This window comes from Penicillium expansum (genome assembly GCF_000769745.1).
Source record: "Penicillium expansum strain MD-8 chromosome Unknown contig362, whole genome shotgun sequence".
Lineage (NCBI taxonomy): Eukaryota > Fungi > Ascomycota > Eurotiomycetes > Eurotiales > Aspergillaceae > Penicillium > Penicillium expansum.
Window position 1 is genome coordinate 199738 of NW_015971526.1, and position 13886 is coordinate 213623.

Here is a 13886-nt window from a genome sequence, read left to right on the forward strand (position 1 = left end):
GATTGTTACGCTTGGCCTCGCTTCTCCAAAGTCGAGAAGAACTTGTCCCCCATGTAAGAGTCCCACTCGAATCCTACGATACTGTAGGCAGCATCAATGTGGCTGTGTCTGCCCACTCTCGCCGGCTCGTACACGAGACTCGCCTCAGCTGAGATGATTCTAGAGTCGGGCTGAGTGGCAATATAAATAGAGTACAACAATGATTCCTAGATGAGGGCATTTGCAATCAACCTCGGTTTTTAAATCCCGGACGATGCTTGGTTCCGCGCTTCGTTTTACTCTGCTGCGAGCCTGGATGGCTGTCCGGCTCATGGGGCAGGTAGGTGCTACATCTCCACCTGCATCCTCCCTGGCCGTGTCCACCAATCCCACCAACTCCCTTCTGTCAACTTGCAGGAAGCTGCCACAAGATGCAGACTGGCCCAGCGCGCAAGACTGGGCCCAGCTCAACCAGACGGTGGGAGGGCGCCTGATTGCCACTGTGCCGGTTGCGCATGTATGCCATGATCCCGCCTACAATGCGACTGCCTGTGCTTGGTTCAAGGAGAACTGGCTGACGGTGGAGGCTCAGTGAGTCGATCCCGCCCATCCATCCATTTCCGACTGACCCCGACAGTGTGTACTATCCGGCCGAAATTCTGAATCCCTACTTCCAGGGCCAGTACTGCGAGCCCTTCACCCCTAAGGTCAAGTCTTGCACGCTGGGTAACTATGCCGTCTACTCAATCAATGTCACCGGTGTGTCTGACATCCAGGCTGGACTCGCCTTTGCCACCCGCCACGATGTCCGATTGACCATCAAGAACACAGGTCATGAGTAGGCTTCCCCTCCCGTCTCCCTTCTCCACTCTTCGTCCTGGCGTGAAATTCTTCCATGCTGACTGTGATAGTTTACTGGGGAAGTCCACGGGGCGCGGAGCTCTCTCGCTATGGACGCACAATTTGAAAGACCTCGAGTTTGTTGGCAACTACGCGGGCGACAGTCCGTACACGGGATCGGCGGTGCGCATCGGGGCAGGCATAATGTTCAAAGACGTCCTCCCGGTCGCAGCGGCGCGAGGGAAGCGCGTGGTGAGCGGAACGTGTGGTACCGTTGGGGCAGCCGGGGGCTACACGGCTGGCGGAGGACATGGCAGCCTGACTTCGTTGTACGGGATGGCCGCAGACAGCGTGCTGGAATGGGAGGTGGTGACGGCAGCGGGCGACCATCTGACCGTCACCCCCAAGCAGCACGCGGATCTATACTGGGCACTCAGTGGCGGCGGGGCAGGCACCTTCGCCGTCGTCGTCTCAATGACTACGCGCACGTACGATGATGGGCCCATGCAGGGCGCCGGCTTCACGGTCTCCAACAGCAACACGACCGCCTTCTGGAACATCGTCGACCTGTTCCATTCCAGCCTAGCCCCCGTGGTGGACACTGGGGCCACGTTGACCTACTTCATCCTTGGTACGGAGCTGATTGTCTTCGCCGCCGTCATTCCGGGCAGCGAGCCGGCGCTGGTCACCAGCACGCTGGCCCCGATTGTGCGCAGCCTGGCCCAGGCGGGGGTCGCCGTAAACATCAGCTCCTCCGGCTTCTCCTCGTATTATGCCCTGTACGAGTCCTACTTCGTGCCCACCGAGGAGTCCACCGCCGTCGGCCAGATCACGGGTGGTCGCATCATCCCCCGAGAGCTGCTCGAGCCCGCCAGCCCGAGTCTCAGCAAGATCAGTGCCGCGCTGCAAGACTTCACGGAAGCGGGCTTCTACATTGCCTGTGCTGCTCTCAACGCCAACTCGTCCCGGCAGGCGCCCTTCACCTCCAATGCCGTCTTCCCCGTCTGGCGCTCTGCACTGCTGACCTGTATCATGGTCCAGACGTGGGACTATTCCATCCCCTGGGACGAGAACCTTGAGCGCCAGGCCAACCTGACGAACATCTACATGCCGCAACTCGAGGCCGTCACCCCGGGTGGGGGGGCTTACCTGAATGAGGCCAACTTCCAGGACCCAAACTGGCAGGAGACCTTCTACGGGGACAACTACCCGCACCTGGGGGTGGTTAAGCAGCGCTACGACCCGAACGAGCTGTTCTACGCCCGTACCGCGGTGGGTAGCGAGAAATGGAAGGAGAATGGGGAGGGGAGGTTGTGTCGGGTGTGAGCGTGCCGGAGGAGCCGAATGGGGTTCTGAGAGGTAACAGGGGTCAATGTAGGAAGTAAGATGAATGGAAGATCAAGTGTAAGATATTGAATATGAAAATTCAATATTAATGTATTGAGATAGAAAAATGGATTTGAATGTATGGTATGATGCTTGCATTTGAGATTAATACTACTTTTTAATGTTGCACATTCAGTCTAATTATCTGCTTTTGGAATTGCCTGTTTTTGGCATTCATAGTCAAGTTAATTGCCCGATTTTGCAATTTTAAATATGATAGGGGTGCTTTGGGGTGGGAGGGCCGTTCATACTACTCTGTGCAGTGAGGCAACTTAAGTATTTTATGTTCACTATATACAGTAGTACTAATACGTACAGTATTATGATGTGTAGTGTAGTGAGGGGTAGGATAATGTCTAAAAACGCGTCGTATTTCGCCCATTTTACTAGATTATACCAGTTATACTAGCGTGGGTTATTCCTTATTAGATGGGCAGGGCAGTAGATAGTAGTGGGGGTAGCAATATAGCGAGAAATAAAGGTACTGAAATAAAGAGTTATTGTTATCTCCAATTGGCTGCATACAATACGGGAGTGGGCACAAAGAACATCTTCAGATGTCGACATATTCAAAATATTCTCAAGATAGACAATCTATGGATGACAGCCATAGGCACTGCGAGCAGGGTACATGTGCTATCAATAGGAGCGAGGCTGTCGCGGCCTCTACCACGGGATCTCTGTGCCATCAATCACATTGAAGAACTTGCCCGAGGTCGTCTCCCGAGACGCATTATCAATCTATACGGGTCAGTTAGCATCATTTATCCTTCGAGATATCGAGATAGGGAAGGGCATCACATACAAGGCCTAGAATGGCATCGATACTCTGGCGCTGGGAGTTCGGGGCCTGAGGAAGGCCCATCGCGCGGGCACTCTTGTTGCCGCTCTCCGTTTGCACAAGGCTGTTAGATAGGTAGTTAGCTGCTGACCGAAATCTCTTATCCGGCTAGTATCTCTAGTAGCTTACCCGGGATGCACAGCAAAGGCGATAAAGCCCTTATTGGCGCTGTGGATAGCACTATATGTTCGCCGGAGTTAGCCGATTCTTTTCCTAGCGAGGATAGGCTAGAGCTAGCAGTATCTTACGTGGTGATCCAGTTCAAGCCTGCCTTAGCGATTCCGTACGCCGGAGCGATATGAGCCTTGTGAAGCTCAAGTCGGCCAATCGAACCGGCGGCACTGCTAACCGAAACCCACTTAGGGGCCTGGGACTTCTCCAGCAAAGGCTTAACAGCCTGGTATAGGGCCAGGGGCCCAAGCGCATTCACGGTAAATACGTCGGTCACAATCTCAGAGCTCACAATGTCTACGGGGATAATACCCTTCTCGCCAGCTCCTCCGGCATTAGCTACCACCACATCGATATGGTCGATGTCCGTAAGCTCTTTGATAGCCGCCGCCGGATCGGCCGAGTTGCTGCTTTCAATCTTTACTAGCTGTAGACTCGAGCTATCAGCCTTAGGTAGGGCCTCTAGCTCCTTCACGTAGTTTGCAGCTGTATCGCGAACACTAGCAATAACGGTATGCTTAGGCCGGAGCAGGAAGGTTTCTACCAACGTCCGTCCGATTCCTATCTTCTGTTAGATCAATCCTAATATAGGTCTAGGTAGGACTTACCTCGACTAGCGCCGGTAATGAAAACTATAGTGTTATCGGAGATAGTCATGGCGGGGGGATAGATAATAGAAAGATTTGGATAAGAGTTGTATCTGAATCAATTGGCTTGATGAATGGGATAGAGAGAGAAAGAGGAGTTAGCTTTATGTTTGCAGCCGCCTCTAAATAGTCAGCTATAGGCAATTAATAATGCTTATGTGACCCTCCACGGACGCTTTGAAATCGGGACCTCACGATGACCGATCATTGACAGGGACATGAAATGGACCCCTGTATAGGGCTACGATGGACTATCGGACGAGCTTGAAGCTTGGGTTCGAGAGCCGCTAAGGCCATGCACGTTCATGCATGTCAGATTCTCAATTTTGGCTTATTCTCACAACAAGCTCTGGAGCGGCCCGTGCGAATCCTTCGGGCCGTCTAGTGCCTCTAGTCTCTTGGTATTCGGAGTACTCCGGCATGGTCTGTTTGTTTGGAAACGCCGTGCTAGTCTTTTGCATCTGATTTGGATGATACAACTGTTAGGGACTACTGTTTGTAGGCACTAAAGATCAGAAGGGAGAGAGTTGTATTCGGAAGAGAGAGGAGCGAGCTCCAAATCAACTATCTACACAGCACGCCGCTCAGCCTATGGCAACAATGCATCCACCACAACAGCAACCAAACCAGGCAATGATCTTGTCGAAAGCTATGTTATAATACATGACTGGGAAGTATTCAACACAGAAAATACATGGACCGCTGTGACAGTGGGCTCCATACAAAACTGCATACTAAGGTTCGTCATTGTTGTCCGCACAAATTGTCAAATAGTCTGTCATCTATATCATACCTTGCTGTACACAAGATTTCTGTCAGATCTCAACACAATATATGCAGAATTCACACCCTTGTTGCAGTCTCAGACATGCCTCTCACTACTGACAACAAGCCCAACCAAGGAGGATTATGAATCCGGTGGAATAGTTGTTCAATTAAGACTCTATCATTCCTAATGTAAACACCTTTGGATTCAATTAAATCACCTTCTGTATAAACTCAACCTGCTTCTCCATCGCCGCCGCCAAACTCTCGCCATCCAAGATGTCCATGTGCCCTTTCCCCTCGACGACAAATATATCCCTCGCCCCATGTCTTCCACCGTCTTCTCCCTGCAAAGCTTCCAGATACGCCTTCTTTTGCCGCTCAACCGGTGAGATACGATCCTCCGCCGCACTGATGAGGAGTACCGCAGTCTTCCCCATCAACTGCACCACCTCAAACGGACTCCAACTCACAATATGATAATAGGTCTGTAAAGTCGTAGTATCTTCGAACCCGACAATCTTCTCTTTGGCCTCCCTCACCAACTTGACCTCCTCTTCCCCAACGCCACCCGCGCCAAACCCCGCCGGATTCTCCCCGGTCTCTGTCAGCATCGGCAGCCGAAAGGCTTCGTTGCCCGCCACCTGCGACTCGCGATCCTGCATTGCCTTGGCCAGAACCTTGGCCTGCTTGTTCGCCGGCAGATCCCAGACCGTGAGCGGATTGACGGCAATCACCGCTTTGGCGCGTTTGTCCAGCGCCGCAGCACATAGGGCAATGGCTCCAGCGAACGAGAAGCCCCAGTAGATTATTTTCTGGGGGTTGATGCGGGGATCGGACTTGAGGAAGGTGAGGGCGTCATGGTAGTCGGAGACTTGCAGGGACGGGTTGATGTTGTTGCGTGGCTGGCCGTCGCTGGACCCAATAGTCCGCGGATCGTAGACCAGACATGAGATGCCGCTGGTTTGGAAAGAGTGCGCAATGTTGGGGAGGAAGACATCTCGGGTGGTGTTGAACTGCATCATCTGGTCAGGGAGAGACGAACTATCGGTAGACAAGACGGGGTTCTCACGCCGGGAGTCATGATCACTGCTGAGCTCTTTCCGGGCGACGAGGCTGGGTAGAAGTGGCCCCGGAGGGTGACTCCGTCCAGGGCCTTGAATTCGACTTGTTCGCGCTGCGACATGGTCTGGAATGAGGGTTCAATGAATGATTTCTCCGAGCAGAAATGATGAGGTGTCTGTCTATTATCAGCTGTGCCCCTGGTATCCTGCACAAGGTACTTCCAAGGCCGTCACGTTATCCCAGCTCCCAACCGTCGGAAATTGGTAATCTCTGCGACATCTACAACCTGACCTTGCATTCCGCTAATATAGTTTCGCTGGCAGGGCTATTGTACCAAAAGTGATAACATAAGCACTAATGCTGCAGGATGTAATCTCTAGTACTTTTGAGGACCTATTAGATTTATTAGACAAAACGGATGAGTTTTAAATGTATATTATGTTGCTTATCTTGCTTCCCCTTCTGTGCCGTGGTGCATTGGGCTCTGGCTGGCCAAGGCGATGCGAGATCGGGTAATCACTTGGACTTCGACTCCATCTCGTATCTACAACCTTGGGGAGCAAGGATCTTGATAACGCAATAGTCTAGAGAACTAGAGAACAACGTGGTGAAAATAGACATGGATTGTAGATTTGTCCGTCGTAGATGCCAATCCTTCTCTATATCAGCTGTCGCACCTATATATAAGGTGCGGCTGACACTCTGCGTAGTAGAGCTCTTCATAAACGTTCGAGCAACATAGACTGACCTTGCATTTTCTGTTCAATCCAATAGAATGATAGACTCAGGATCCGGGAAGCAGCTGCTCTCGTCTGTGCCATCCGATAGCCAGACTAACGGGAACACCAACGAGCACACCAACGGCCATACGGCTGGAGAGACTGCACCCACGGGGGTGTCCCAATCCCCCATAGCCATTGTGGGCCTGGCCTGTCGTCTACCTGGGCATGTTCACACTCCCAAAGATCTCTGGGACCTCATGGCCCGCGGGGGTGTGGCTGAGACGAAGCCACCCAGCACCCGATTCAACCTGGATGGGCATTATGACGGGTCCAAGAAACCATTTACCATGAAGACGCCCGGGGCCATGTTCCTCGAGGATGTCGACCCAGCCGACTTCGACGCCCAGTTCTTCAACATCAACCACATGGACGCTAGCTCTATGGATCCCCAGCAGCGAATTCTCATGGAGGTGGCGTATGAGTGCCTGGAGAATGCCGGTATCCCCGTGGAGAGTCTGGGAGGCAAGCGGATTGGATGCCTGGTGGGAGCCAGTGCCGTGGGTGAGTGACCCATCCCCGTATGCTAAGTTAAGGCGGCATGACTGACCAGCGTGAAGACTACCACGACATGACCTGTCGGGACCCCGAGGATCGCACCGAGTCCCCCACGATGGGCACCGGTCGTGCACTGCTCAGTAACCGCATCAGCCACTACCTCAACGTCCACGGCCCGAGTATGACCATCGACACGGCATGCTCGAGTACCCTTATCGCCCTGGACATGGCCTGTCTCTACCTCTCCGCCAACCAGTGCGACGGAATTCTCGTCGGGGGTGTGAACATGTATCTGAGCCCCGAGAGAAACCAAGACATGGGTGCCATGCGTCCCACTGCCTCCGCTACGGGAAAATGCCACACATTCGATGCCAACGCCGACGGGTACGTGGCAGCGGAGGCTATTAATGCCGTCTTCCTCAAACGCCTGGACGATGCGGTTCGGGACAGGGACCCGATCCGGGCGATCATTCGCGGCACAGCCACCAACAGTGCGGGCAGGACCCCCGGTATCGCCATGCCGAATGACAAGGCCCAGGCGGCCGCCATCCGTATGGCCTACGCCAACGCGGGCATCCCAGAGGCCGAGTTGTCGCATACCGGCTATCTCGAGTGCCACGGGACGGGCACGCTGGTCGGCGACCCGATTGAGGTGAACGGCGCGGCATCAGTGTTTGCGGAGAGCAAGTCCACCGCTGATCCGCTCATCATCGGGTCCGTCAAGAGCAACATCGGGCACTCCGAGGCCGCAGCTGGGCTTTCGGGCCTGATTAAGGCAGTGCTTGCTGTCGAGAAGGGCATCATCCCCGGGACCGCCACCTTCATCACGCCCAATCCCAAGATTGACTTCGAGAAGAACCGGGTGCGCGCGTCGCGCAATGCCCTAGCCTGGCCTGCCAACACGAAGAAGCGCGCGAGCATCAATTCCTTCGGGTTCGGCGGAGCTAACGCCCACGCCATTATCGAGGCGCCCGAGTACCTCCTCCGCGACCGCATCCCCAAATACAAGTCCACCTTTGCCAACAGGGAGGGCATCAGCGAGGGTTTCTTCGACGATAGCGACGATGAAGACTCCATTGAAGACTCGGGGGTCTTGACCCCATCGCTCGCCAAGCCGACAGTGATCGTCTTGTCCGCCGAGGATGAAAATTCCCTCAAGGCCTCCATCAAGCGCTTGTCGGCGCACATCCTCAACCCGGCCGTTCAGGTTGAGTTGGATGATCTGGCTTTCACCCTCTCCGAGCGGCGAAGCAAACTCTATCACCGTGCCTACAGTCTGCAGACGGACACTCAGATCACGTCGGACACGTTCCAACTAGCGAAACCCTTGGGGCGGGACCTCCGCATCGGCTTCATCTTCACCGGGCAAGGCGCTCAGTGGCCCGCGATGGGGAAGCAGCTCCTGGAGGCCTTCCCCCTCGCACGCAGCGTCGTCGAGAGTTTGGACACCGTTCTGCAGTCTCTCCCGGAACCGCCCTCCTGGTCCTTGGTATCAGAATTGACCGAGGATCGCGATTCAGCGCACCTCCGTAAGCCGGAGTTCTCCCAGCCGCTGGTCACGGCGCTGCAGCTGGCTCTGCTAGCCGTCCTGTCGCAGTGGGGCATCCGACCGGCGCGGGTCGTGGGCCACTCTTCGGGGGAGATTGCGGCGGCAGTCGCGGCCGGTTATCTGACGTCCGAGACAGCCATCAAGGTCGCCTTCTTCCGCGGCCAGGCGGGGAAGCAGCTGCCCCCTCAGCAGGCAGTCGGTATGCTTGCGGTTGGCCTCAGCACTCATCAGATTGAGGCATTCATCGATTCAGACGATGACCTGGTCCAGATTGCTTGCTTCAACAGCCCGCGCAGTCTCACCGTCTCGGGGACGGTGGCTGCCCTGGAACGGTTGCGAGATCGGCTGCAGGCGGAGAATCACTTTGCTCGTCTGCTGCAGGTCAACTATGCCTATCATTCCAAGTACATGAGCAGCATCGGCAAGAGGTACCTGGAGATGCTGAACGCTCATGGCGTCGAGGCATCACAGACGAAGAGCACAGATGCGGTCATGTTCTCCTCAGTGACCGGTGCGCCGCTGGAGAATCCCGTCGATGCGACATACTGGTTGGATAACATGGTGTCGCAAGTCCGATTCGACCAGGCAGCATCCGAGATGTTGAAGGGTAAAGACGGAGTCAACTTCCTGGTCGAACTTGGCCCGTCGAATGCGCTGAAAGGACCGGTGGCCCAGATCATCGACGCCATTACATCCAGCATTGAAGGGCCCCCCATCTACACTTCCGCCGCCCAGCGAGGCACTGAGACACTGCAAGCCTTGTATCACGTTGCTGGCCGGCTCTTTACGGCCGGTGGCACCGTTGACCTGGCGCGGGTGAACGAGTACAGCGTCCAGGACCCGCCATTCACCCTGGTCGACCTTCCCAATTACGTGTGGAATCACTCCAAGAAGTACTGGCACGAGAGCCCGGCGAGTAAGGACTGGCGGGCACGGCCCTTTCTCAAACATGATCTGCTCGGAACCAAAGTCCTCGGCACCCCGTGGCAGGCTCCGACGTGGAGAAATACCCTGCGCCTAAACGACCACCCGTGGCTCAAGGACCACCGAATCGGGGATCAAGTCGTGTTTCCCGGTGCAGGCTATGTTGCCATGGCCATGGAGGCAATCTACCAGACGATGTCCCTAACCGAGTGGACTGAGGGGGTGCCAGCGCGGTACCGATTCCGCCTCCGTGATATGAAGTTCTTCCGTGCCCTGGTCTTGGATAGCTCCTACGACTCCAAGGTCATCCTGAACCTCACGCCGAACAAGTCGTGGTATGAGTACAAGGTCTCGTCCCGGGTGGAGGACATCATCCACGACCATGCCTCGGGGTTAATTCGCATCGAGACGGATTTCCTGGACACTCCAGCCCCAGTTGGGGCGTTGGCACCGCTGCAAACGCCCGTGTCTGCCCGTGTCTGGTACAAGGCGATGCGGGAGGCCGGGTTCAACTTCGGACCCTCGTTCCAGAAGCATCTTTCTATGGAGTATCAGGCCGGTCAGCAGTCTGGCCGCTCAACCGTCTCGCTGGAGGCGCCCGCCTCGGCTTGGCCGCAGTCCAGCTACCCAATTCACCCGGCCTGCATGGACGGATGCTTTCAGACGGTGCTGTCATCCGCCTGGAAGGGCGACCGAAGCGCCGTCGATGCGGCCCTGGTCCCTTTGTCGATCGACAGCTTGGTGATCCCCTGGAACACCGATCTTCCGGTTGAGGCATTTGCTGTTGCGAAGTCCGAGTTCACCGGCGTCGGGAGAGCCGACGTGGCGAAGAACTACTCGGCATCCACGGCCGTGTACCATCCGGTGCATGGCAACCTGCTGCTCGAGATGAAGGGCCTGCGGTACACGGAGCTCGACAGCTCCAGCCCGGAGACCCAACTAGCCCATTCGTACGGGCTAGTAAAGTGGGACGCGGATGTGTCGTTACTCTCGGAAACCGGGTTCCACCAGCTAGTTGCTGGCCTCGGCGCAGAGGGAGAGGCAGCTCAGGGGCTGATTGACACGATTGCGCACAAACGTCCAGGATTGACTGTTTTGGAGGTTGATCTGGACTCGGAGGCACCCGCTAGGAGTCTCTGGCTGGACAGGGCGGACACCGTGACGCGGGCTGCCTGCACGCAGTACCAATTCGCGTCCAGCGATGCCAACCGGACCGTTGCCATACAGAACGCGTATCCCTCTGCAACAAACGCCGAATTCACGGTATCGAGCTTCGCCACAGCTGAGGTTGCGGTGAGCCAGCAGTTCGACCTTGTCGTCCTTCAGCTGCCCGCTCAGCCTGGTGCGTGGTTGGGGCAGGCCCTGGCAAACCTGCGCAATAGCCTGACGGAGAATGGGATTGGACTGATTGTCCATGCGGACAAGAGGTCGCGGCTGGACGTTCACGCGGCGACTCAGGTGTCTGAATGGGCCCGGGTGTGGTCCGCTGGGGTAGTCACTCTGGTCCAGGTCGCTCCCCAGGCAGAGGCAGACCATCGTGAGGTCTACCGAGTTCGGTTCCGAAAAAACGACAACACCCTAGGTGGTCTCTTCGACACGGCCCTGTCCCAGGCGGGCGGGTGGAAGAGCATCCCTGTGTGGGAGCCGGAGCAGGTGCCGCCCCGGAGCAAAGTCCTGGTGCTAGACGAGTTGGAGCAGCCCGTCATGTCCAAGCTGGATGGCCGGCAATGGGCGATGCTTCAGCTCCTCATCCAAAACCAATGCGACCTGCTGTGGGTGACCTCAGGGGCTCAGATGGAGGTATCCCAGCCCACCCAGGCGGCGATCATTGGCTTCCTCCGCGTACTCCGGAACGAGGAGCCCCTGCTGCGGCTAATCTCCTTGGATGTCGAGTCCCCGACAGCAAAGGATCCGACGGTGGGAGCCATTGACCGCTGCCTGCACATCCTGACTGCAGCTGAAGGCCCTCGGACGCACATCGACAGCGAGTATGTCGAGCGCGGCGGCATTGTTCATATCAGTCGGGTTCTACCGGACACGACAGTCAACGAGGCTCAGAAGGAAGAGGCCATGGGTCGGCCGGCGCAGACGATGGAACTCCACGCAGCCCCCAACTGTATCCGACTAAGGGCTGAGCGGATTGGCAATATCGACGCCGTGCGGTACAATGAGGTGAGCTCCGCGCCGCTGCCCCTGGAGACAAACCGCGTCGAAGTCGAGATCTATGCGTCCGGGGTCAACTTCAAAGAGGTGGCTGTCACCGTGGGTATTGTCCCTGACAATGAACATCTGCTAGGTGGAGAGGGAGCAGGCATCATCACCCGCGTGGCGCCAGATGTAACCGACTTCAAGCCGGGCCAGCGGGTGGCCTTCTTCCAGAAAGGATCGTTTGCCAACCGCATCATCACCACAACCCAGCGAGTGTATCCCATTGCCGATACCATGAGCTTCGAGGAAGCATCCACGATACCCTGCGTCTTCATGACCTCGATGTATGGTTTGTACCGGCTGGCACATCTGAAGAAGGGGGACCGCGTGCTGATCCACTCGGCCACCGGGGGAGTGGGCCTTTCAGCCATCCAGCTCTCCCAGTACAAGGGCGCCGAGGTAAGCCCAATTTTCTCTTTCCCATGAGACTGACGGACCACTAACCCTGCCGTAGGTTTACGCCACCGCGGGAACCCTGGAGAAGCGAGACTTCCTGAAGGCCCAGTTCGGCATCCCCGAGGAACGAATCTTCTCGTCGCGCACGAAGGCCTTCGCGGAGCAGATTCTGGCCTGTACGGGCGGCAAGGGCGTGGATGTGATCCTGAACTCGCTGACCGGCGACTTGCTGGACGAATCGTGGCGTATCATTGCGGACGGCGGAACCATGGTCGAGATCGGCAAGAAGGATATCCTGGATCGAAGCAGCCTTGCCATGGAGCCGTTCAATCGGAATGCCTCGTTCCGAGCCCTGGACCTGTCGCATAAAGAGATCACCGATGACACGATTGCGAGGTACGTTCATTTCCTGATGCCCTTGTCCATCTGGGGAGGTGAAACTAACCTACTGCAGCCTGTTGGCCGATATTTTCACGCTGATGCAGGGAGGCCACCTCAGCCCCATCACCCCGATGCACATCTTCTCATTCCGTGACATCCCGGCGGCATTCCGTCTGTTGCGCAGCGGAAAGCACATTGGCAAGCTGGTCATCAGCGACGGGCCTGATGCGAAGGTAGAAGTGCCCGTGCGTCCGGCCCCACGGCGTATGAGCTTGTCCCCAGACAAAAGCTACCTGATTGTGGGCGGTCTCCGAGGACTGTGCTCCAGCCTGGCCATCTATCTGGCACAGAACGGGGCCAAGCATCTGGCGGTAATAACCCGGAGCGGCCACGAGGACGAGCAGTCCCAGAAGATTGTCCGAGACCTCCACGCCCTGGGCTGTCAGGTTGATCTGCTCCGCGGGGACATCTCCAACCTGAGCCACGTCCGCTCGGCATTTGCTGCCACGCGGGTTCCCATCGGGGGCATTGTGCAGGGCGCTATGGTGCTCCGCGATCGCACCTTTGCAGGCATGAGCCTGGACGATTATCACACGGCACTCAGGTGCAAAGTGGCCGGCACATGGAATCTGCATCAGGTCGCGCTCGAGCAGGACCTGAGTCTGGACTTCTTCACCATGCTGTCTAGCGTCTCGGGTCTCTGCGGAAGCAAAGGGCAAGCCAACTACGCGGCGGGGAACACCTTCCTGGATGCATTTGCCTCCTACCGACAGCGACTGGGCCTAGTTGCCTGTTCCATTAATCTGGGGGTCATCCAGGATGTCGGATACATGGCGGAGCGCGACGATCTGCAGGACCGCTACGACGCGGCGCTGTGGCACGCCATCAATGAGCGACTCCTGCGCCGGATCTTCGGCTTCTCCATTCTGCAGCAGGACAAGATCCCTATCAACAAGACCAGCAGCGCTAACCTGGTGACTGGAATCCAAGTCCCACAGCCCGCAGACTCATTCCTGCTCCGTGACGCGCGCTTCGCCGGCTTATATCTGCAACAGAGCGGGCAGCAAACGCAGACGGTTTCCGACTCGAAAGACATCCAAGCCATCTTCGTTCTCTTACGCTCCAAGGCCGAGCCAGCCGCCGTCCTCGAAGTCACCGTCGATGTGCTGAACCGGTACCTGACGACGAGTCTGCGCTTGCCAGAAGCGTTGGACGTGGCGCGTCCCCTGTCTACGTATGGAATCGACTCCCTGGCGGCGGTGGAGTTCCGCAATTGGTTGCGCATCGAGCTGGGTGTGGATTTGAACACGTTGGAGATTGTCAATGCGCCGTCGTTGGTGTCGATTTGCGAGAAGGTGATTTTGAAGATCCCCAATCCTTAGGCGGTGCCGGGTTTGTCTTTTTACACTCTTAGAAAATGATAGGAAGGAATAAGAATGAGAACAATACTCAGTTCT

The 13886-nt window shown here is 56.4% G+C and overlaps 4 protein-coding genes across 4 annotated transcripts; 2 read left to right on the plus strand and 2 right to left on the minus strand.

The window, feature by feature from the left end:
- Window positions 1-253: 253 nt before the first annotated feature.
- Window positions 254-2145, plus strand: PEX2_103820 (FAD linked oxidase, N-terminal; the record flags this gene model as incomplete). Its single annotated transcript, XM_016747652.1, has 3 exons — window positions 254-570; window positions 617-817; window positions 891-2145. The coding sequence occupies 3 exons, from the start codon at window positions 254-256 to the stop codon at window positions 2143-2145; spliced, it is 1773 nt and encodes a 590-aa protein (XP_016593138.1).
- A 726-nt stretch (window positions 2146-2871) lies between these two features.
- PEX2_103830 (Short-chain dehydrogenase/reductase SDR) lies at window positions 2872-3874 on the minus strand (the record flags this gene model as incomplete). The annotated part of the gene is made up of 5 exons (XM_016747653.1): window positions 2872-2946; window positions 3011-3110; window positions 3176-3226; window positions 3295-3778; window positions 3826-3874. 5 exons carry the CDS (start codon window positions 3872-3874, stop codon window positions 2872-2874), a joined length of 759 nt encoding a protein of 252 aa, XP_016593139.1.
- Window positions 3875-4841: 967 nt separating this feature from the next.
- On the minus strand, window positions 4842-5815 carry fma-AT (acetyltransferase fmaC; the record flags this gene model as incomplete). Its single annotated transcript, XM_016747654.1, has 2 exons — window positions 4842-5645; window positions 5702-5815. The coding sequence occupies 2 exons, from the start codon at window positions 5813-5815 to the stop codon at window positions 4842-4844; spliced, it is 918 nt and encodes a 305-aa protein (XP_016593140.1).
- A 654-nt stretch (window positions 5816-6469) lies between these two features.
- Window positions 6470-13811, plus strand: fma-PKS (polyketide synthase fmaB; the record flags this gene model as incomplete). The annotated part of the gene is made up of 4 exons (XM_016747655.1): window positions 6470-6977; window positions 7034-12051; window positions 12107-12444; window positions 12503-13811. 4 exons carry the CDS (start codon window positions 6470-6472, stop codon window positions 13809-13811), a joined length of 7173 nt encoding a protein of 2390 aa, XP_016593141.1.
- Between the last annotated feature and the right edge of the window lie 75 nt (window positions 13812-13886).